The sequence below is a fragment of the Carassius auratus genome, chromosome 30, assembly GCF_003368295.1.
Source record: "Carassius auratus strain Wakin chromosome 30, ASM336829v1, whole genome shotgun sequence".
Taxonomy (NCBI): Eukaryota; Metazoa; Chordata; class Actinopteri; order Cypriniformes; family Cyprinidae; genus Carassius; species Carassius auratus.
In genome coordinates, this window is record NC_039272.1 from 702885 (window position 1) to 726675 (window position 23791).

General features: G+C 34.8%; 1 protein-coding gene across 1 annotated transcript in view; it reads left to right on the forward strand.

Annotated features, from left to right (window-relative positions):
* The first annotated feature begins 1747 nt into the window (after positions 1-1747).
* LOC113048756 (E3 ubiquitin-protein ligase znrf3-like) overlaps positions 1748-23791 on the forward strand; it is a 28385-nt gene continuing 6341 nt past the window's right edge. The window contains exons 1-4 of the mRNA XM_026210585.1: positions 1748-2109; positions 4190-4312; positions 20802-20876; positions 23291-23422. Of these exons, the coding sequence (XP_026066370.1) occupies positions 4190-4312; positions 20802-20876; positions 23291-23422 (330 nt within the window). The 5' untranslated portion in view covers positions 1748-2109. The remainder of the gene's footprint in view (positions 2110-4189; positions 4313-20801; positions 20877-23290; positions 23423-23791) is intronic.

The window sequence follows — 23791 nt, forward strand, 5'->3', positions numbered from 1 at the left end:
GGTCTGTGTTTTTCCTACATTTATGCTACTATCTGCAGGTTTGATTTTAGATGTGCTGTGTTTAGTGTCCTTTAGTCTTGACTTTTCATTTAGACGCACGTGGCCATTTATCATATCATTTGAAGCAGTTTTGTTTAAATTATATGTAATATTATATAATATTGGGTGTCGTTAATGGGTTCAGGGTTTGATTGAATTGCAACCATTAAACAAATACATGTTTCCACCAGTCAGAGATATGTCCCCCTGCACAGTTTTGTAGAACTAGGTATTAATACAGATTTACTGATTTTTTTTAAGATAAAAACGTATGAAACGTATATTAGAACTAAAATAAATGAAAAAATAAAAAAAAATAATAAAAAAAAACCCTAAACCTAATAAAAATTACTAGCGCTTGGGCCCTATGACATCCGTTTGATTTTTTTACAAATTCCACTTTTTTCCATTAAAATTTTCCAGATTCCATTTTTTTCTAGATTCTGATTTAATTGTTAAATTACATTTTTAATTCAGCAAAAACATGTGTAATTAATTGAAATCATGAAACTTACAATATTTAACAGTAATTTATTAAATGTTTTACAAAAATAAAAAGGTCCTTTGACCTTTTTTTTGTTGTTAATTTTTTTCCCCCACAAATAAATTAAAATTCTGTTTTCTATTAATTTTCTGCATTCCATTTTAATTAAATATTAATAAGCAAAAGCATCTCTAATGATTTGATTCGATTTTTTTAATTCCATCACATTCCGCGTTATACTGTGTTCGTTTTTTTTACTGGATCCACAGTGTTTCGGAAATCATAGCCCTACTACAGCACATAGAATTAAAATGATAGTTGAAATATAAAACTAAAAGCTAAAACAAAATATGAATACATTTTATAATGTTATCTAAAATAACACTGCAAGATTTTTGTCTACCTGTTCCGATTATTACAGTATACAGAGATTGAAGATCGAGATTAAATGAAAAGGTCCTACTGTTTGGTACTAGTGATGGGAAGTTCAATTCTTATCCATTCAATGTGGATCCAGTAAAAAAAAAAATGGTTGAAAAAAAACGGTTCAGCGGTACTTTTACGCTCGACGTAATGACGTCATTGGAGATGGCGTCACGTCTATCAAATATATATTTATTTATTTATTTATTTATTTATTTATAAGTCAGTTATCATAACTTTAGTCAGTTAAAAACCTCATAATCATGAAAAGTTAACATTTTTCAACAAGAAAAGCAGAAACCATGATCCACTTACTATACATAATCCATTGCGATGTATTTTTTTATTAAATGAATTTACGTGCTGCAGTTCAGTTTCATCAGCTGCTCTACTCGTGTTCATGTTATGTTTACTACGAACTCAATTTGTGAATGTGTCATCATCATCTATATATACAGTACAGATATTTCATAAATCATCCCTTATTCCTATTAAACAGAGTCTTAATTATTGTCCAACTTCCCTGAAAAACGCCTTTGGCCTATACATTATCTACAATATACAGATTGAAACATAAAATAACTTTTTTATTTTTTATTTTTTTAAGATTTATCACACTTTCCTATGTTTAACACACTTTCCTATGTTCTCAAATCAGACGCGTCCGAAAGAAACGGTTTTTCGGTTCAGTGTACTGGTGATCCGAAAACCGACGTGTTTATTCACGTTAAAAAAGTTAACAGCTTAAGTAATTTGTGGATTAATGCTTATTGGAGACGTGAACCGTTTCAAACGATTCAGTTCAATTTGCTGAACTGGTTCAACCGGTTCACTAAGAAGAACTGGTTAAATTGAACGATTCGTTCACGAATCGGCCATCACTATTTGGTACAATGAAAGAAACCAAGCCTGGCCAAATATTTTTATGAGTGTTTTTGATTTAAGTTGAAGCTGGCCCTCACTGTTATGAATTGGCCCCCGGCAGATTTGCAAACACATGCTGCTTTCTTTGAATTGCAGGATGCTTTGAACCCTCAATAAGTTTAATCAAACTCCGCCAACCCATCAGAAGAAAAGCCTTAAACGGGTGCAGGAGAAACTCTGCTACCTGGACCGATTCTGCTGAGGAGGCTGAAATACTTGATGATCAAAGCATCAGTGAAGTGAGTGTCTCACAGAGTTGCTGTGAGTGGCATTTTGATGTTTTATTTTCTTTTTGAGATGGGAATGTTTCTGACCAACTCTAAATCACGTCAACCCTCATTCAGAGGTGAAGAGGAGAACAAACAGTTTGCTTTTGTCCATCTCTCCTTTTTGCTATTTTTCAAAGACAAATATTTTGAAGGCTTAGTGTTACCGTTATTGAGAAGAGTGTACCTTTATGTGTACATTTCATCCTTTTATAATTATCATCATCTGTTGGTGCAAGCGAAAGACAAACAAACAAATAAAGGGGGTGAAAACTAAGCAGCACATTGGCAGCTGTCCATATTCCATGTATAGAGAGAACTTGCATGGCTAGCTCCATTGAGAATCACTTACACCATTGCAGCACTTTATGTACCTCACCAATCTGACCTTTTATTATTCCGCTGATGCCTAAGGTGGAACTGTCATCATAGTGATTTCCACTGTGATTTCATACAGAACACTGCCCATGAAAGGAGATATACACATGTGAACGTCTATACAAGAGACAAGAGGCGCTGAGGGTGGTGGTGCTGAACAAGGGACACCTCTTTTGGTGCTTGTAGAAGAGATGGTTGGGCAAAGCGCAGAATGATGGACCGAAAAGGGGGAGATTGGGGAAAATGTGCCACTGTGCATGCAGCCGTTGTTGGGGGACTACAGGGGAAATGTGTTGGGGCGGCATGGGGGGAAACATGACTATTTGTGCATGTGTATTGTAAAATAGGATTACAGAATGCAAACGGTAGCAGGTGCAGTTGAATTCTCAGTTTTAGTGTGTGACTTTTCTTGCATGATATATTTCAGGTATTGCAAATTAGCCTACCTTATCAATATCAATACGTAGTTACTTGGGAAGCAATGTCAGCGTGCTCCAGAAAAGGAGGCTAGGCTAAACTACGTGGAAATTAGGGAAGATGTATATAAATCTGTTTAGCAGCCATGTGCCACATTGGTTTGCCATCATTGACTTCTGACGGGCCACTTCTTTGCGAAACTGCTGCTTAATTAAATTAAATGCAAGGTTCCCAATGAATGCATTGTAGATTGCCACTGATTAGTAAATGCATCGTTCAGCCAGAGTTTTTTACATTTATGCATTAAGCAGACGCTTTTATACAAAGCAATTTATTCAGGATATACTGTACATTTTTTTACCAGTATGTGTGTTGCCTGGGAATTGAACCCACAACCTTTGCGCTGCTAACACAATGCTCTACCACCGAGCCACATGATCTTAATGTTAACTTATATTTTTGCATGACAACTAGGGTATCCATGATCACCCTGCTTTAATATGTTGTTAGTTTAAATAAGAAAAAAACACAATATCAGCTAACTTTTATGCAAATGTGGAATCCAAGGCCTCTTGGGAGCTGATGTGGCTTTTGATTACAGAGTTAAGATGATAATCAGCTTTTTCAAGGTGGTAATCCAATTAGTTCATTTGGAGTAGCACTTCTTAGCATATTTGGCCAGAAGCTCTCAGCAATGGGCTGGGAAGGGGTCAAATCAGTTGTCCTGGTGATGTGTATGTTTATGCATGCATACGCACATATATGCACCAATATTATCAATGTGCACCAATATGTAAAGGATTTTCTAGTGAAGATAATAGTACTAATAAAATAATAAACCGCCATTCTCAAGCAATTCATGGCCTCATTCAGCACTTGTGAAATTCCCAAACAATCTTTAACCTAGTTTTTTTTTTTTTTCATTTTAGGGTGAGTTTTATCTCATGGAAGATTTCCATTGATAAACAACCATGTTGTCAATTTTCAACACATCAAAAGCGCTAGATTTCACACTTGGAGCACCTGAAAATGGCATTTGAGCCAAGAAGAGTGAATTTGCAATATGAAACTCTATGTAAATTTATTGAAATAAAATCCATGCATTTCACTCAATCTTTCTTAAAGCTTTTAAAGTCTTGCAATCAAGTCTTTGTAAAAATCTGCTTTCTAATCTGTCTTTTTTTGGGAATGGATGAGTGTGTTACTAGAATTTGGTTTTGGATTGAAACATTGAAGGACATTTTCTTGGTCTTTTCAGATGCACCCTTTGGGCCTGTGTAACAATAACGATGAAGAGGACTTGTATGAATATGGCTGGGTCGGAGTGGTCAAACTGGAGCAGCCCGAGTTGGACCCCAGCTGCCTTACTGTACTGGGCAAGGTAAGCATGCCCCTCAATGTCTTACTGTAGTAGATTAGATCAAAGTTCTGTTCAGAAATGGCAATGCAATGTGTATATTTCCCTAAAATAGTTTTATTTATGCATATTTTCATGTTGGCAAAGGCAGTTTTGGCAGCAAGGATTCCACTTTAATGCATACAGTTTAAAATACTTTCAGTGTGGTGTTGGCTACCATTGCGCTTTTTAGACGCACTGAACAAATCCAGATCCAGATGAAGCGTTTCCTAATTGGCCGAGCTTTCTGCAGTCTCAGGACACCAATATCTGTTTGCGTGTTTGATCTTTTTATGGGGAAATTTGAAGATTTCCACACATTTATACTCAGCAGGATGCTCTTGCTCTAAAACAGATAAATATTTCCCCATGTCTAAAGCTGGAATGGGCTTAACGTTACACATGACACATTTGTCTCTTTTGGATTCCAATAATAAGCATTAATTTAGTTTTCTGCTGTTGTATTATTGACACATGGGAAGTTGGTGCACACTGTGTGATTTTTACTTGTTTTAAGATCTTTGATTTCTTGAAGCGTGTCGTGTCCGTATACAGATTTGCCAAAGAGCATCATATTTTTTTTATTGGCGACACTTAGCATAAAACAAACACTGATAGCATTCAAAACAAAATTCTGAACATCAGCGGATATGATTTCCGGAAAGTTCATGTTAGGTGAACGGGGGTAAACACATTCCATTTCTTTTTCTTTCATAATAATGGGATAGAAAACATCCTCCCCTTCTTTTGTGCCAGTGCTATAATTAGAGAGTCGCTGTGGTAATCGTCCGTCTGATATAGGCCTGCGCTCGGCTGGGGTTCTGTTTCTAGTCCGGGCATCGGTGTCTGTCAGGTCTCGCCAGCATCCCTTTGACCCGCTTGTGCCAGCGTGTCCCTGCTGTGCCACCCATGCCATTACTTTTGTTTTTCTTCTCCTTTCACTGTCTCTTATCTTTCCTCTGTTGTTTGAACATGCTCTGTTGTTCATATTTTTTTTCTGAAAGAAAATCAGTCAAGATTTCTAGAAAAAATATTAAGCAGCATAGTTGTTTTCAAAATTGACAATAATAATAATAATAATAATAAACATAAAAAAATTGAACAAATTCCCCCCGGTAACTAAATCAGTATTTGGTTGAAATGAGTAACCTCATGATGTTCAGTTCATGGTTTTCAAATATCTGTATTCTTTCACTGATGTGGATGGATTTCACACTGTATTAAACATATGCAAAAGAAGCGTAATAGCTGTCGTTATTACAGTCAACATGCATCTTATTTTTGCAGATACTCCCAAACTTTTAACAAAGCATTTTATTCGGTTTGAGTTTTAATTTAATTTAATTTCATTTCATTTCATTTCATTTCATTTCATTTCATTTCATTAAAAACAAACAAAGCCAGACCTCACTTCTTTTTTTTTCTTTCCTTTAATTTTCTAAACTGGTTTTGTCCAATAATTAGTAAATCCATTTTCGATATGGATGTTAAATTCTCCCATTAGTTTTTTTTAGTTTTTATTTTATTTTATTATTAAAAATAATTTAATTTAATTTAATTTAATTTAATTTAATTTAATTTAATTTAATTTAATTTAATTTAATTTAATTTAATTTAATTTAATTTAATTTTAAGCCAGACCACACTTTCTTTTTTTCTTTTTTTTTTTTCTGAACTGGTTTTGTCCAAGAATTAGTAAATCCACATTTTCGATTTGGATGTAAAATTCTCCCATTACTCACAATCACATTGTTCCAAACCTGTAAGTGATGACATTTGGGTGAGTGATGGCACTCTTAATAATAAATGTGCTCTGCGATGCCATAGAAGAAACCTTTTAGTCTTAATGATTGCATAAAGAACCTTTAACAAAACAATGTGACAATTTGATGCCAAACAGAACTCCTTACCTACAGTGATATGCAACATGAAGTGGGTCACGTGAATGGTTTGTCTTCACTTTAAAGACACGAGCGTCTCGGGTTGGGTGCACTCTGCCCTGTGTGTATTTGAGGAAAGGTCATGTAGGCTCCTCTGATATGTGTAAGGTCTTGACGGAGCTGCCCTGCTGACATGTATATGTACACAGTTTCTTCCTCTGTTTCCTGTCTCTGTCCAGAGAGAGCTCACCTCCCACCTCTCCTGCTTCCTCTCTCGTTCCTGCTCTTTCTTTTGTTCTGTTGCACCGCTCTTTCTCACCTACACTAGTCTCATCATTTCATCGGGAATCCTCAGGAAACTAGTTTAAAGTGTTTATGGATCGTGTCTGACCTGATGCCTTGTGCACTGGTTTCCTCAGGAGCCAATAAGAAGCCTGTTTTGAATTGGAGGCGTGTCATGAATTAATAAAGTGAGCTCGGGTTTTGCTTGTTTTTAATGGCACAAATCTTTAATGGTGTACATTATTATTTACAGAAACATGTCTCTTTTTGTGTATCGTACACAGATTTAGTTGTTTTTTCTTTGGTGAAAGTACTTCATTAATTCCCAGCAGGTCCCTCCTCTTTTGGTCTGTTTGTTGGTTGGTTTCTTTCTTTCTCTCTCTCTTTTTTTGCCTCTTTGCCAGCATGATATCCTTCTTTTTTTCTCTGCTCTGACACATGCAAAACTGTTTGAGGGGTTATGTCCTTTCATCTCCCGACCGCATACAGAGTTTTCCCGTTCCCATTGCATCAGTCCACATGCTTCTGTGTGTGTGTGTGTGTGTGTGTGTGTGTGTGTGTGTGTGTGTGTGATTATCTGCTTTTAAGTGATCATGGTCATGTAACATGGGTAATACATGGTATTTTATAAACTGTGTGTGTATTGCATTGTGTGTATTCATTATGCATTGTGTGTACATTAAAATATAATTTATTTCTGTGGGGCGCAGCTGTATTTTCAGCATCATTCCTCCAGTCTTCAGTGTCACATGATCTTCAGAAATCATGAAAATATGATGATTTATTATCAGTGCTGAAAACTGCTTAAAAATACTACTTTTTTCAGGATTCTTGGATTCTTCTTTTATTTAGAAGTTAAAACTTTTCAGCGAGGATGTGTTCAATTGATAAGAAGTTATAGCAAAGATTTATATTGTTAGAAAAGATTTATATTTTTAATAAATGCTGTTCTTTTAAAATTTTTATTCATCAAAGAATCCTGAAAAAAGTATCATGGTTTCCAAAAAAAAAAAATATTTGGCAGCACAACTGTTTCCAACATTGATCTTAATCTAATAATAAATAAAAAAATGTGAATTATCTCTTCAGGATAATATTAATTCCTATGGGATAATTATATATATATATATATATATATATATATATATATATATATATATATATATATATATATATATATATATATATATATAGGGCTGGGAAGTTTACTTTTGAAATGTACTTAACTACAGATTACAAACTACAAGCTTTAAAAAGTAATCAGTAACGTTTTTTGTGAGATCAATATTTTGAATGAACAAAGACTTCAAGTTCATCTGTAAAGCACATAAAGCTATCGTTTGACTTTCTACACTTTTCTTTCATGCATGATTCGTATGGATCTGATAAATGAATGCAAAGTCTGAATTCTAGGAGATTTTCTGTGTCGTGATGATGAGCATGAATGCATTTGTTTAGTTTTTAGTTCAAGGTCAGTATTAGTTAAATTAACGAAAAGTAGTTTATGGATAACCGCTCTGTTAGAAATATCAGCATGTACTGGGTTTTAGTTTTGGTTGTTAGCATGCACACCATCTAGGAGTAGCAGGAGGGGGTGAGGGGTGAAAGGGGACGCTTTCTGAAGCGCAAAGCGCCGTTGGGGCCCTAACTCTGGGGTTTCTCTCTTGTATTTGTGTATGCCTCAACTTACTGATATTATCTCACTGGGCTTTCCTTTACTTGGTGTCAAAGGTTCTCTCCCAGTGGGCGGAGCTTCTTCTGATTGGCCGCAGGTTTCTGTTCCTCCGCGAGTATGAAATCATGGCTTTGTCACAGTCCTGGCCCTCTATTTAAAGAGAGAAGAAAAGAAACCCGTGGAGCTTAAGACAAGGCTGAGAGAGGGAGACTGACGGAGGTGTCTCGGTTCAAAGAGCTCCTCTGGGAAGTATTTTGTTTTGGTGTTTACAACAGAATGAAAACCAAAGCACCTGTGGATTTTTCCCAAACGAATCGAGCCGAATATGCGTGACGCGTCACTTTGAGGGTGGTGCTGCGAACAGAGCGTGTAATGTTGTGTCTGCCAGACGCGGTAATAATATGTGTGTGTTTCTCTTTGAACGCCGTGCCACGCTGGGATGGGCTGAGCCACTTGGCAGGATTTTTTTTTTCACTTTTCCTTTCATGGATTAAGCTCCGTCCTGGAGTTTTAAGACTCTTTTATGCTCCGGTCTCTGTGTGTGTGAGGGGGTCAGCTGTGAGTGACTTGGAGGGCTACAGAAAGAGAGAAGGGAGAAGAAAGCGTTAGCACACACCTGCTAATTGAGAGGAAGTTGAGGACTTGACGGAGGGAGGCGAGGAGAAACGAAGGATTGAGAGGAAAGGAAAGAGGGAGATTCAGAGCAAAAATAAAAAAAAGTTTTTTTTGCTATATTTTTTCAAGACAGCTGGAACTCAAAACTGTCTAAAAAAAATTTGGATCAGTAAATTTTTTTTTTAAAGAGGTATCTTATGCTTATAAAGTATTTTTTTATCCGTTGAAAACTGAATAAAAGTATTAATTTCTTAAAAAATTAAAATTGACCACAACCTTTTTAATGGTGGTGTATATAACTTTTTATTAATCTTAAAAAAAAGTATCCCAAGTGTACCAAAAAATATTAAGCAGCACAACTTTCCAACATTTATTATATTAATTATATTAATTATATTTAGTATATTAAAATGATTTCTGAAGATCATGTGACACTGAGGACTAGAGCAATGATGCTGGAAATACATCATTATTTCACAGGAATACAATTTATTTTAAAGTATATTAAAATAGATTTTAAATTGCAATGATATAAAAAAAAAAAAAAAGAAATTGTATTTTTGATCAAATAAACGCAGCCTTGATGAGTATAAGGAGCCTCTTAAAAAAACATTACCCCAATACTCAATGACATCAAAATACAAGGTTCCATGATATTGCTAATATTTTAGTTTTTTATCAAATCTGAGATTTATGTGCTTCCATTGAAGGTCCATTCCACTTTGACAATGAAAAAAGAAAGTTCTAAACGGAGGTTTCCACTTTTGGAAACTTTTAGTTCAGCATTTATTTTTTCTTCGGTTACACACTGTGCGAATGTTAATAGTCCTTTATGTTTGCTGCTTGCCAGACTGTACGAACGTGATGATCATGTCACACTGCGATCTCGTTGTCATTAATGTCAGACTACGACAGTCATGTGATCTACCCATAGACCTCAGTGACTGTCAGCTGCATTGAAATGATGGAAAATTATATGAATGGCACCAAAACAGCCAGCGTATTTAGGAAATATAGTGTAAACAACCCTACACACCCACAGGAAAACAGTGGCACGACCGATGTATATCATAGAGAAGATAACATATAAATTCCTTTCCAACAAAGACCGTTCGACATTCGTTGTAGAAGTTGTTATACTGATTTGGTGACTGTGCACCAAATCCTCTTCTAATGAGAAATAGTTTTGCCAAATCTGTTTTGGCTCTTCTGAAACTCTAGTCCATCTGCACTGCGTTTCATCTCATTGCCATCGAGGAGAAACAACGGAGATGTTGAGCAGAACTCATGTGCGATTGGTCTTTGCTGAGGCCGGGCTGAATTGGAGAGAACTGGACTGGAGAACACACCTGGTAGCCTCAGGTCAGGTAAAGATTCGGCTGGTGAAGTGTGAGACGTGTGAGCGCAGAGAGGGATTGTGTGGTTGAATTACAGCTCTCTGGAGCAGAAGGGACAATGGAGCAAGAGGGAGAGTTCTTCTCCTGTTCCCTGCTCTCTCTCTCTCTCTCTCTCTCTCTCTCTCTCTCTCTCTCTCTCATACACAACAGCCTAGAGAAAGATAAATGAATGAAAGGCAGAATGAACGTGTGAGAAGATGCAAGGAGTTTCCATCAGAAGGAGTTTCCTTCATTGAAACGGAGACACCTCGTTTTTTTCTACTTGTATCAAAGTGCTGCCCCCCCCGCTGCAAGGGTTAATCTGAGCGCTGAAAGCCATTGTGGTCATGTATAGGCCGAGTCTAAACCTGCTGTTCTGTTTGCCCGGGGAGAAATGCAGCTCCCCAAACGCAGATCCCATTACAAAAACACAGACGCATACACAGTGTCTCCCTCACTGACACACACACACACACACACACGTTTGTTTTTGTGTAAAGTGTGTTCATCCCATAGGCGTAATGGTTTTTATACTGTACAAACTGTATATTCTATGGCCCTTCACCAACCCTAACCCTATTTGAAAAATGGGGACATGGGTTATGTCTCATAAGTCACCCTCTCCTTGTAATACCTGTGTCTTACCCATGTCATTATACAGAGTTGTGTCCTGATATGACACACACACACACACACACACACACACACACACACACACTTGAAGGTGGGTTAGATTAGAGAATGCAGAGAGCACATGCTCCTTTAATTAAAGTCATTCACATCGACCAGCCCTCAGTCACTGCAGCACATGAGCAGCTCTGAACTTCCTGATGATCTTCAATCTGAAGCTCCATTCATTTAATGAATATGTTAACACATAATTCAGTGCCTACTTGCTTTTATATCTTTCATTTTTTCGTAAGATTTGTCTGTTTTTTTTATGTTTTACATTAAGAATTGTCTATATTTATATATATATATATATATATATATATATATGTATGTATGTATGTATATGTGTGGATGAATGTATGTAAATTTGCATATTCCCCTCATTCAGTATGCTTTTTTTACTAATTTATATTATGTTTATTTGTTTATTTTCAGTAGCAGAGGCATCATTCTTATCATTTTAGGCTTTCAGAGTTTTTCTCTACATTAATGTTTTTTTTCTGTTTAGATCTTTTGTTGTTGTTGTTATTATTATTATTATTATTAGCTTTTGTCAAGTTCTTGACATGCTTATTAGAACTTTTTTTTTTTGGTCAAATTAACAGTAAAAACATTTAGGGTTGCAATGGTAAATTATTACAATGGTCATGTGTAAATGACTAGTTTTATTTTAGATTTTATTTTATAATTTATAATTTTATTTTATTGCTATTTGTATCAATAAAAATAATAATCCGATACTGCATCATTATTTTTAGACTTTGAGATTGTTTTTTTAATACACTAAAACCTTTGAGTTTATATATTTTGTAAATTTATACTAGAATGAATAACAGTAACAACATTGGGTTATGATGATAAATTAAGCCTGTAGCTTGTCTATTTTCTTTTAGATTTTCTTCAATAACAATAATAATCAAAAGGCTGCATCATTTATATTTTTAGACTTTGAGATTTTTTTTTATACAATAAAAACTCAATTTATATATTTTGTAAATCTACATTTGCCTCTCATTCATTGTGCTTCAGTATTTATTTATTTTGTTTATTTATTTATTCATCGCCTACCCCTGATATTATTCATTTATTAGTCTATTTAGATTTGTAGTAGTAGACTAGATCTTGATGGTGACACGTTTATTTTGCAGTTAATTACTTTCTTTGTAAAATCAAGAAAGCAAAACAGTTTTAGGATTAACATTGTAAATGATTACGAGTGCCTGTAGTTCTTTTTTTGTATCGTCAGATGACTTTTGTTGGGGTTCTGTGGTAATTCATTTGTGTGCAATGCTATTTCAGTGCATGAAAGGGCTATAATAAAAAGATTAGGAAACGATCTAGCAGTCCGTCATTAAGATTTAAGTACGTCTGTGGGTTTTTAGCGTAGTTCTGGTGATTGTAAAGATAGCATAGATGCTGCTGACCTCTTTGGGACGCCACATTTTTAAACTCTCGGTGACCCTGGGTGAGCCCTTTGCGTCTCCCTGCAGTGTTAACCTTATTAAAGCTAACTTGTGTGTGTGTGTGTGTTTGTGTGTGTGTGTGTGTTTACCTCGAGTTCAGGTGAATATAAACTTGAAATTGCAAGAAAAAAAATCTTAACCTTTTTTTCATCTCTTTTATTTTTTTTATTCTGTGATGGAAAGTAAATAATAGAATTATGAGACGTAAAAACATAGAATTGTGAGAAAAGTCTTTCTGTCAGAATTGTGAGGGGTTTTTTTAATCTCACAAATTGTGACTTATGAGAAGTCTGAAATTCATATTTTGCAATTCTGACCGTTAGAAGTCAAGTGTTGTAAGGTATAAACTCAAACTAGAGAAAATAGTCTGAATTGTGAAAGAAAATGATGGTGTGCCGTAAATAAGCTTTCTTTTGTAACTGACTTGTTTTACTTGGAAATGTGTTGGATTACTGAAGTATAATGGGTTGGAGACTGCAATTTACATTGTCTTAAAACTTGTCTTAAAATGTGTTGTCTTTCAAAACTCTTACAACATACCTCAGCTCATATTTGGTATGTAAAGGAGAAGGAAAAGACGAGACTGTTTACTTTTCCTGTGCATGGTTAAGACCGGAAAACCGGTATAAAAACAAAATATGCTCCCAAAAAGAAAGCAAGAGGAAAGCGAAGAAAAAAAAGGGGGGAATTTAATTAGCAGTTGTCCATCCTGAGGCGCAGGAATTGCAGTCACCAGAGTTAGCGGGAAGCAAATGGGCTTTAAATTAGTGGCTGCGGTTTTTTTTGACTGATCTTTGAGTGCAGGGAAAGAAAAGAAAGAAGGAAAGTCTTGAGAATGATAAATGGAGAAGAGGGCGATTTTACGACACCTTGGGAAGTTGCTTCTGTAGCAAAGAATCAAAGCTGGAGTTCATCTATTAATGATGAAATAATGAACAGAGATTCTCCTGTCATTGTCGCTGTCATTGATGGATCTACTGCGTATCATCTGGGGAGGAACCTTCAGTTCTTCCAAATCAACACCATTTGATAGCATTCATCCACATGCAGCTGTTGAACGAGGAGAAATCCTTGTGGCATCCTCCAGAGCTAAAATGCTAGAGATGCATAGTGGCAGGAAAAGTCTTTTTGTTTAGGCCTGGTTTAGTCTTCAGTTCAGTCCACCACTTTCTGTTTAGCCACACTTTGGATGAAGAAGTGAAAACATTTTATTATAAATAACAGATTAGCAAATGCATGTTTTTTCTTATTCTTATTTTTATTTATTTTTAATGCAATGTTCGCTCTAATGTCCGCCAGTCTTTCTGTACTGTGAGTTATTCTTTGGCAGCACATTTGCAGGGCTTTGTATTTGCCTCGTGACAGAGTCAGTCCCTCACACACACACACACACACACACACACACTTACCATGTGTAATTTCTGGTTACGCAACAGGAGCTGGGAGTGATGATAGATTTTGTTAGAGCACAGAAAGTGAAAGCCTGACTGGAAATTATTATATTATTTTTGTTTGATGAAATCAATGCATTGAGCAGGAAGAAAAGACATTCATACACTCGAGTAAAAAAAAAAAGTGTAGCAGTAAAAGAAAAGAATGGCAGGTTTATTCACCTGAACTCGAGTGTGTATTTTAAAAACAACACACCCTGAAGGTGACTAATTAACAGGTGAATGTTCCCTCTGTGAAACAGCTTCATAAAACATTGTTAATTAGCTGTAAAAAGCATTATGAGGTTATTTTGAAGTTATTAAGACCACTTCCCTGATCCTTGTCTTATCTCTTCAGTCCTTTAAACTGTTATGCTTACAGCATCAAACTGGTCTCGGAGCAGGTCTGAACAAGAAGCTGACCTGTAGTGCCTTCCCTGAAATTATCCTGGATTAGTTCTGCACTATTTATCAGGGGCCTCTGGTGAGACTGGCATCTCAGTGAGGTCTCTGCGTCAAAATCAAGACCTGTTTATTCTGCAAATAACCACTGAGAGTGAGAAGACACTGTTTCACTTCTCGTCTTTACAGAAATGCTTCTAGGTGATCAAACTTTAGTGACTTTAGTGTCAGTCTGTTTGCAGTAGTTCAGTCATGTAAAAGCTAGTACGTCTCCTATGTGAACTTTAAGTGACGCTGTTAAATGAGCAGTTGAAATAAATTAGTGGCAGAGAATTCAGGACATTAAGTAGCATGTCAAAATATCAAATTTAGACTTTTTCTGTGATGATAAAGGATGCATGTGAATAAAAGGGGTGTACATCCATTATAATCATACTTATTTGTTGATTTATCTTTATAAGATGTGCACGTGACTGCCAAATGCATAACTGTGAATGAATAAAGTGTAAGCTGTGAATAGTGCTATTTTTCCATCTAAATAGATTTTTATATGTTCTTCCAGGCAGTTGCTGAGAGAAAGTTTAATTCAGCACTAGGTTTATGCTGTGATTTGTGTGGCTGCATGACTTTTACAAGCTTCATAAACATTTTTCACCCATAAAAAGTTTTAAATTGTAACGCGCTGTAAAAATGCAGCATTGTTGCTTAATGGACTCTTTTGTCCATAGAACAAATATTAAACCATACGGGTAAGTGTGAGTTCTTGTTAAGGGTTCCAGCTTGTTTTGTGTGACTTGTTTACACAGCTTTGAAGAAATATGATTTAGTGCATTCGTTATGGATAATGTGCTACACTATATAAGGAATACAAGGAAATAGTGCATTGCAAAGTAAAACGGAAATTCCATAGAATAATTTAGTAAAAGAATACAGAGAAACTGTAAACACAGTATAATTTTACGATGTAAAACTCTTATTTGCAAACAAGAAAACTGGAAATCTAAATCAGTGAATTTCAACGATGCACAATAAAATGCTACTTTCAAATGTGTCACGCACGGCATTCTGGAAATATCAGTTTATGATTGTAAATTATACATTTATACTTCTAAAAATGGTACAGTTAACAGCATTTTACTGTAAAATTACATGAAATGTCTGGTTAGATCTTTTACAGTTTTTCCTGATATGTATTACAGGAACTTACTGTTAAACTATTAAGAGTTGTCGTGTTTTACTTCTAAAAACGGTACAATTGACAGCATTTTACTGTAAAATTACATGAAATGTCTGGTTAGATCTTTTACAGTTTTTTTCTGGTATGCATAACAGGAACTTGCTGTTAAAATATTAAGAGTTGTCATTTTTTACTTCTAAAAATGGTACAATTAACAGCATTTTACTGTAAAATTACGTGAAATGTCTGGTTAGATCTTTTACAGTTTTTCCTGGTATGTATTACAGGAACTTACTGTTAAACTATTAAGAGTTGTCGTGTTTTACTTCTAAAAATGGTACAATTAACAGCATTTTACTGTAAAATTACGTGAAATGTCTGGTTAGATCTTTTACAGTTTTTCCTGGTATGTATTACAGGAACGTACTGTTAAACAATTAAGAGTTGTCGTGTTTTACTTCTAAAAATGGTACAATTAACAGCATTTTACTGTAAAATTACAGCAATTGCCCGGAAGAACATATAAAAATCTATTTAGATGGAAAAATAGCAATAACGATTCTTACACTTTATTCATTCACAGCTATGCAACTATTAAGAGTTGTAGTGTTTTACTTCTAAAAATGGTATAATTAACAGCATTTTACTGTTAAATTACATGAAATGTCTGGTTAGATCGTTTTACATTTTTCCCTGGTATGTATTACAGGAACTTACTGTTAAACTATTAAGAGTAAGTTCCTGTAATACCCTCATAGTGTGTTTTCAATGTTTTTAGTTAAAATTACTAATAAATAATTTAAAACAATACATTTTCTTTTTTTTTTCTAACACACACACAAAATCGACATGTACAATGATGATTTCATAGTATTCTCTATCTATAGTTTTTTGGAATAATAAAGTGATCGCTACTAAGATATAATGCAATACCATCAGATAACATAAGTGCACATTAACACCGTACATTTTGCAGTGATTTAAAAAAACACAACTGCACCATATTACACCAGCAACCCCAGGTAGCTAATTAAATCATATTTGTGGGTGTTTTTACGTGGTTTACCTTGCATTTTAGGTAAATTCGATGTAAAAGTTTCTCTTTTCCACTTAAACCTGTGCACTGACGCAGAAATATAAAGCAAACGAGCAGCTCTAGTCTGTGTCTATTCAGCGTTAAGTGTTGTGGTTCTAGTAAGGAGCTCAGTGTAAACTCGAGCTAAGTGCGTTGTTTGGGTTTTCATGTGAAGTGTAGCCCAGGCAAACCCCGCAGTGAAGAGACTGTGAGAAACCATGCAGCCACAGACTTCTACTTCGCTGACTTCGATGCTTACTTTGTTTTCTCCTTTTTTACCATTTCCCTTTTTCCCTGCAAGAATCTAAGACTTGCCTAAATACTGTCTTGGCACTTACAGAGAAAATGAAGGGGGATTAAAAAAAATCTCTCCACATGTAAGTAAACTCTAAATGAGGAAAATATGCCTTTATCTTTGAGGAAACCCAAAGGCCAGAAGGCAACCTGAAATTACAGCGTAATGGCAGAGCTTTGCTTTCTGAGAACTTGATTACTTTAATTATAGCGATCCAGAGAGTGAGTGAGTAAGATTGCTGAGATATAAAAAGGGGTGAGGAGAAATCAAGAGGGAAAATTGCAAAAAGATTGGAGAGATGATTGCTTCAAGGGTCTATAAATTGACTTTTGACCAGCTGGACATCACTTTTGCACGAGTTGATGTAGTACTTTCTAGCAATTTGTTGCAACTTCAACTGTATGTTGGAATTTTGGATCAATAAATCAAAAGTGGGCCTGTAATCATAATCAAATCATGATATGGAGTGTTGTCTGTGACAAAACACTTTTCAAAGCACCAGAAAACTGTGACTCTGGTTATCACATCATAAATGATATTACCAAATTTTTAAGTAGCCCCCTTAACAGCGTTTTCTCAGTCATTAATATAAACACTGTTATTTTAGATACTATCATGTTATAGTTTTTTCATATTGTGTTGTGGATATTTACTGTACTTCGCACTCACAGATTCTAGCCTACGTCTTGGAATATATGACCCAAAAATTAAGTTTCACGGGATATTGTCATATGAACAAGTCTGCCACATTTGTTCTGACCAACTGAGGAAAAAAACATTACAATAAATCGCGCTACCAATTTAATCTAAAGATCAGTTAGCTCATATCACATAAAACCGTGCAAATTATTATTACTGTTATACTTTATTCTCAACTTGTTAATGTTAACAACATCAGCATTACAGTACGTGACTATGAGTAAAGTGTGTATTAACGTGTAGATTAGCCCCAAAAGGTTTATGTTCCCGTTGAACTGGTTGTCTTTAATATAAAAATCTTGTGTAATCCCAGGCTATCTGTAATAAGAAGCACATTTGCTAAACATTATTAAAAGCTAACCATTGTGTAAGGCAATGTACTTGCTCAAATATTGATTTCGGATCATTTTTAACAAAAAAATAAACAAATAAATAATTTGTTCAAAATGATCCAAAATATTTGAGCAAGTACGGACTGCAGCTTTAAGTTCAACTAAATGAAAACGAGACGTCTTATCTTACGTCATGTCTTATCAACTGAAATAAAGTACATATTTACATTTTTTATTTTTTTTTTAATTTTCATTCAGTCAATATTTTTTTCAGAAGTAGCTTCAATGCTTGTAGTGTAGAGAACTACTTATTCAAAAACTAGCTACAGTTTCAAAGCACAGCTGGAGGGCAGTGTGTGTGTGTGGGGGGGGGGGTTGCTTGGTGGTCTTTGGTTCATCTTAAGAAGCTTTTTTTGTTTCTTTTTGCTCTCATCAGGCAAGTTGCTACATCACAGCACTTGCTCAAAGTAGATTCCACGTCTCTTTCTTCTTCCTTGTTCCACATGTGCACACACTCTCTCTCTTTCATTCTTTCTCTCTCAAACCTTCATTTTCTTCCTAAAGCTCTTTTATTCAGCGCTATTAATAATAACCTGAAATTGCCATCTTCAAAATAGCCAAAACACAGCTGAAGCACATTGATGTGAAGCAAACAAGGTAGAGCGCGAGAGTAAAGCCTGTTTCTGCATTCCTGTGGATCAGTCAATCAGCTAAACGCTAGTATGAATTTACATGTTGACAAGACATAAACAGTCATTAACTGTCATTCGTTTTCATCTCTCAAGGTGTTCCCTCATGCAGCGTCCAGTGAATCCCCTTGGATTTTCTCATGTCTTCCCCGTTCTACTGTTTACAGAGCATGTTCACTTTTAAATGATTAAATTACAGATCTGAGCACAGTCTTGGGGCATAGTGAAAATATTGCAGCAACAAAATAAGAATATCATGTTGCTTATCTTTCTTCCGGTTATATTTTATATTTAATTATTATTAAATTGTAATTTTATTTTTTATTTTTCTTTATTTTACCACGGTAGCAAATATATACGTAAATAGTGCATTGCAAAGTAAAACAAAATGTAATAGTTTTTTTTTTTTTATAATTTTGCCAGCTGTGGTTAATTTGGTAAAACATACAGAGAAACCGTAAACACAGTATAATTTTACGGTCTAAAACTCATATTTAAAATCAAGAAAACTGGAATGTAAATCAGTGAATTTCAACGCTGCACAATAAAATGCTACTTTCAAACGTGTCAATTCTGGAAATATCGGTTTATGACTGTAAATTATACATTGATTTTTACTTCTTAAAACGGTACAGTTAACACCATTTTACTGTAAAATTACATGAAATGTCTGGTTAGATCTTTTACAGTTTTTCCTGGTATGTATTACAGGAACTTACTGTTAAACTATTAAGAGTTTTTGTGTTTTCATTCTAACAACGGTACGATTAACAGCATTTTACTGTAAAATTACATGAAATGTCTGGTTAGATCTTTTACAGCTTTCCCTGTATGTACTACAGGAAATTGTTTGTTTCACCCCTCATATGCTCTCATAAAAATTGCTTGCTTTATCAAAAATTATGTTGAGATGCAAGAAAGGTAAAGAAGGGTTCTGTTCATTTCTCAGTTTGGTTTTTTTAATATTTCTTCAGCACTGTATTCCCATGAGTTTTCTCGGGGTTAACAGAAGTCCGAATGGGAATCTGCTTCACTGTGACTTTCCTGTGGGATTCTTGTATTGAAAAAACAAAGGTTGAGACATACTCTCAGATAATCACACATTCTGCAATTTTCGCTTTATAGCTACTAAATCCCAAACTAAACCAACTCAGGTAAGCTTGAGATAAATCACTTTGACGTAAATGAACAGCGTAATGCTGTCTGCGGGTACATGCACTGTTTGTTGAACAGTCACTAGCTGTGTCTCCACACACAGACATGCATTAGCTTACAGGCAGTGTGTGGAGAGACCATGCTTTCTCTCACAGTACCCAGAATGCCTTGGGCTTGGAGCGGAGCCATCCCTTTGCTACTCTGATAACAGAGTTATAGAGCAACGCATTGTCGCTTTGATCTCTTTAGGTTGCTTTTTTGTTTCAGCTTGTTCTTTATTTCTTTTGCATGAGTGGAGCTGGAACAAACCCAGCCGTCAGTGTGTAAACAAAATACGAGTCTGGCTATGTGATGTTGATCATCTGTTAAAATGATAAAACAATGAATGAACATCAAAATGAAGCAGCGATCACAGAACCGAACACATTGATCAAAGCTTTGAACTGTATGTACAGAAAGCCACTTTAACCATCACAGAGTGTGTTTACTTGTTCTGCAAACTGAGTCGTGAAACATCTAGCTGAAGTGTAAGAGCGCCCTCTATTGGCTGGGAGTGACTCCGGTCCAACATTTAACATGGTCTTCTGAAAAAGTCTGCCGTGTCTTTAAATTGGGTTGCATTCTAATGAATGCAAATCGTTTAAATTAAGAAAAACTATGTGGAAGCTTAAAGTAACTTCCACATTTTAAGTATTTGGGGTTTGCTGACTCACAGTTCCTTGTTTTAATTCCAATTCAGTAATTGCCAGTATCTTTTTATTACTAACATTCAAACTAAAACTGTTAAAAGCCATTTTTAATAGAAATAAAGCTGAAATAAAATCTGAATATTGGTTGACACACACAAAAAAAAATAATAATAATTTCAAATATTGAAATTTGCCTAATTAAAAATAAAATAAAAATGTGTGTAAAAAATTTTTTTTTTAAACCATAATATATATTTAAAAGAACTAATAAAAATTACAAAAGCACCTTACAAACTTACTAAATCTGAAAAGATTAAAATAAAAGCCAATTCAAAAGAATAAGAAATAAATGCTAGTACCTAAATAAATAAATAATGAAATTAATGATAGTAGTAAAATAGTAGAACTAGTACCGTATAGAAATACCAAAATGGTAACAATGGTAATTACTTTGTAGTGTTTCGGATTTCACTGCTTACTTTCAGCACTACATTAGCAGTTTTAAAAGAGATTTGGGATCTCTAAGTGCAGTAGAATAACCATTTTGTGTTTGTTGTGGTTCTCACAGGCGAAGAGAGCCATTCAGAGAGGAGCCACCGCTGTTATCTTTGACGTCTCAGAAAATCCAGATGCCATCGACCAGGTGAGTGTCATCACTGATGTGTTTATCAGCAATACGTCCATTTAATATCATGTGCATAATGTGTCATTTTATGCATAATGCTTCCATTTGAAGTCAAAAGTCATGTTTTATGATGGCAAGTCAATAGTGTTTAATTGGTGGTTACATATCTTTGAATGCATTACAATGCAATATATTTTATTCAATATGGATGCATTTAATTGATTGAAAGTAATATGTAAGTAATAAGTATGTGTATAAAAATAATTTAAAATAAATGCTGCTCTATTGAACTTTCTATTTATCAAAGAATCCTGGAAAAAAAAAAACACTTTTCCAGGTAAAATATTAAGCAGCGTTTGTTTTCAAAACTGCAGCAAATTAGTTGAATTATATATATATAATTTTTTTTTTTTTATCAAATATATGCAGCTTTGGTGACCATAAGAGACTTTTTCAGAAACATTAAACATTTACCTTTGTTTTTGGATGGGAAAACATCATGAAAATAAACACACACACAAAGTTATATAATTCTCAGAAGTTATGCAATCTGGGCACGTTTGGCAACCCTAAGCACCACATACTATTTTGGAGAGGCAGGATGCACTGGTATTTTCTTGAAGAAACACACTTTACTTGGAGTCACTACCGTGGTTCTGTTCTCACCGCTGTCTGATCTGCGGAAGTCCTTTTCTTCGTCTCTGCTTTTGAGAAGCCAAGGGTCTTTTTTCCACTCCCCTCTCTTTCACTGTGGTATTTTTCTCTTCCAAACCAGGCCCAGACTTGCTTTTTCCCCCTCTCCCTCGTTCAGTTGTAAACGCTGTACAGACGAGATAAAAGAGCTCCTGTGTAGACCACATGAAAACATTCCAGCGCCAGCATCTCTGTCCAGACTCATCGGTTCCTCGGTCACACAGATTACAGTGTGAAGCCTCGAGGAGAGTTTTAATCATCATCATCACCTGCTCTAGTTTCCTACCCCTTGTTCATTCTCTTTTTCTTTTCTTCCCCTGTAAGCAGACGTATATTACCAAATACATCTGTGATACCAAATATACTGTGGATTAATGAAAAATGCATGCAAGTGATACAATTTTTGTTGTATTTGTAACATGCAATAAATGCAATGTGAAAAGATAGAGAATGCCTTTTTGGAAATGTGCACTGCAATAAATTATTTTCTTACTTAGTATTTTTGTGGTTTTCTAGGATAAATATCTAGACGTTTGAATCAATATGCATTCACATGACAAGTAAAATGACTTAAGATATTAAGTCTTGTTGTTATAAAAAAAGTTAGGTAGTTTTTGCTGAAAACAAAATGCAAGTGGGATAAGAAAATGTATCTTATTTTAAAGGCTAAACAATAATATTTTTCTTGCCCCATTGGCATTTTATTTTTGTTTGTTTGTTGGTTTGATTTTTTGCTTGTTTTATTCAAAAACGAACAAAATGTAGTTTTACTTATTCGAAAATCTGGAATCTGAGGGTGCAAAAAAAATCGAAATATTGAGAAAACCACGTTTACAGTTCATAGCAATGCATATTACTAGTCAAAAATTAATATATTTGATATATTTACAGTAGGAAATTTACAAAATATCTTCATGGAACATGATCTTTAGTTAATATCCTAATGATTTTTGGCATAAAAGAAAATCTGTCATTTTGAACCATACAATGTATTTTTTGGCTATTGCTACAAATACACCCCAGAGACTTAAAACTGTTTTTGTGCTCCAGGGACACATTTATTCTAGAAAACAAAATAAAATCTTTTTTTTTTTTTTTTTTTTTTTTTTTTTTTTGCAATTTGAGTCTGCGCATCTTTTCTTGAATGAAAATCCAACGGACCCCAAAAAATTAAAAAAAATGAGAGGGGAAGAACACTTAAATGACTGTCTTTCAACTTCCCATACTTCACATGACAGACATGACGACAGCAGGAGAAATAGAGGCTTGAATGTCCCTGGTATGTCCCTCAGGTTTTTCAAATTACAGACTGGAGCTGTAGTCTAAGGGAGCTACGAGGCTAAATCGAGGCATCCATATCCACAACATGCAATTGCTTTACTGCTACTTTCCCCTTCTATAGAGAAAAAGGCCCAACCACAGTTTCCATGTCTGGACTCTATAGGTTGCTTTTTCTCATGCCTGCATGTCAGCGGTGGAGCTTTTCCCCAGCAACTGAGTTCATGTTGATTTGGCAGATTGAATAATGATTGGAAACGTCATTCATTCAAATAATAACGTGTATTTTCCAAGTGCATCTTTAGATGTAAAGCCATAATGTAATGTTTATTGTTGTTGTTGCTGCTGATTTTAAGGATTTTGTCTCTAAATAACTGTCCCATTTAATTGTTAAGTGGTCTGGTATGAGAGCTTGAAATACGTTTCTCAAGATCTGTGTTTTCTCTCATTATTTTCTCTAGCTGAACGAGGTTTCGGAGGACCCTGTAAAGAGGCCAGTGGTCTATGTCAAAGGAGCTGATGCGGTTAAACTGATGAACATAGTCAATAAGCAAAAGGTGGCACGAGCCAGAATCCAACATCGACCGATAAGGGTAAGAGGGGATGCTTAGTAGAGATGGGTCACAAAGTTTCAATAATATACTGTACTATACTATACCATACTATATTATAATATAATATACATTTTTAAACAGTGTTTTACTTAGATGTAATACATTTTTGTCATTTTATATATATATAATATAACATAAAAATATAAGTAGTGTTTTAATTACAGATGGTTACAGTTCAGTTTTCATTTTTTTATATATAATATAATATAATATAATATAAACAAAGAACATTTAAGCAGTTTTTTCTTTGCAGGAGGTTACAGGGTACAATTTTTTTTTTTTTTTTCATTTTTAAAAAAATTTATAATAATAATCTAATAATAAATTAATATTCTTAGCAGAATGTGT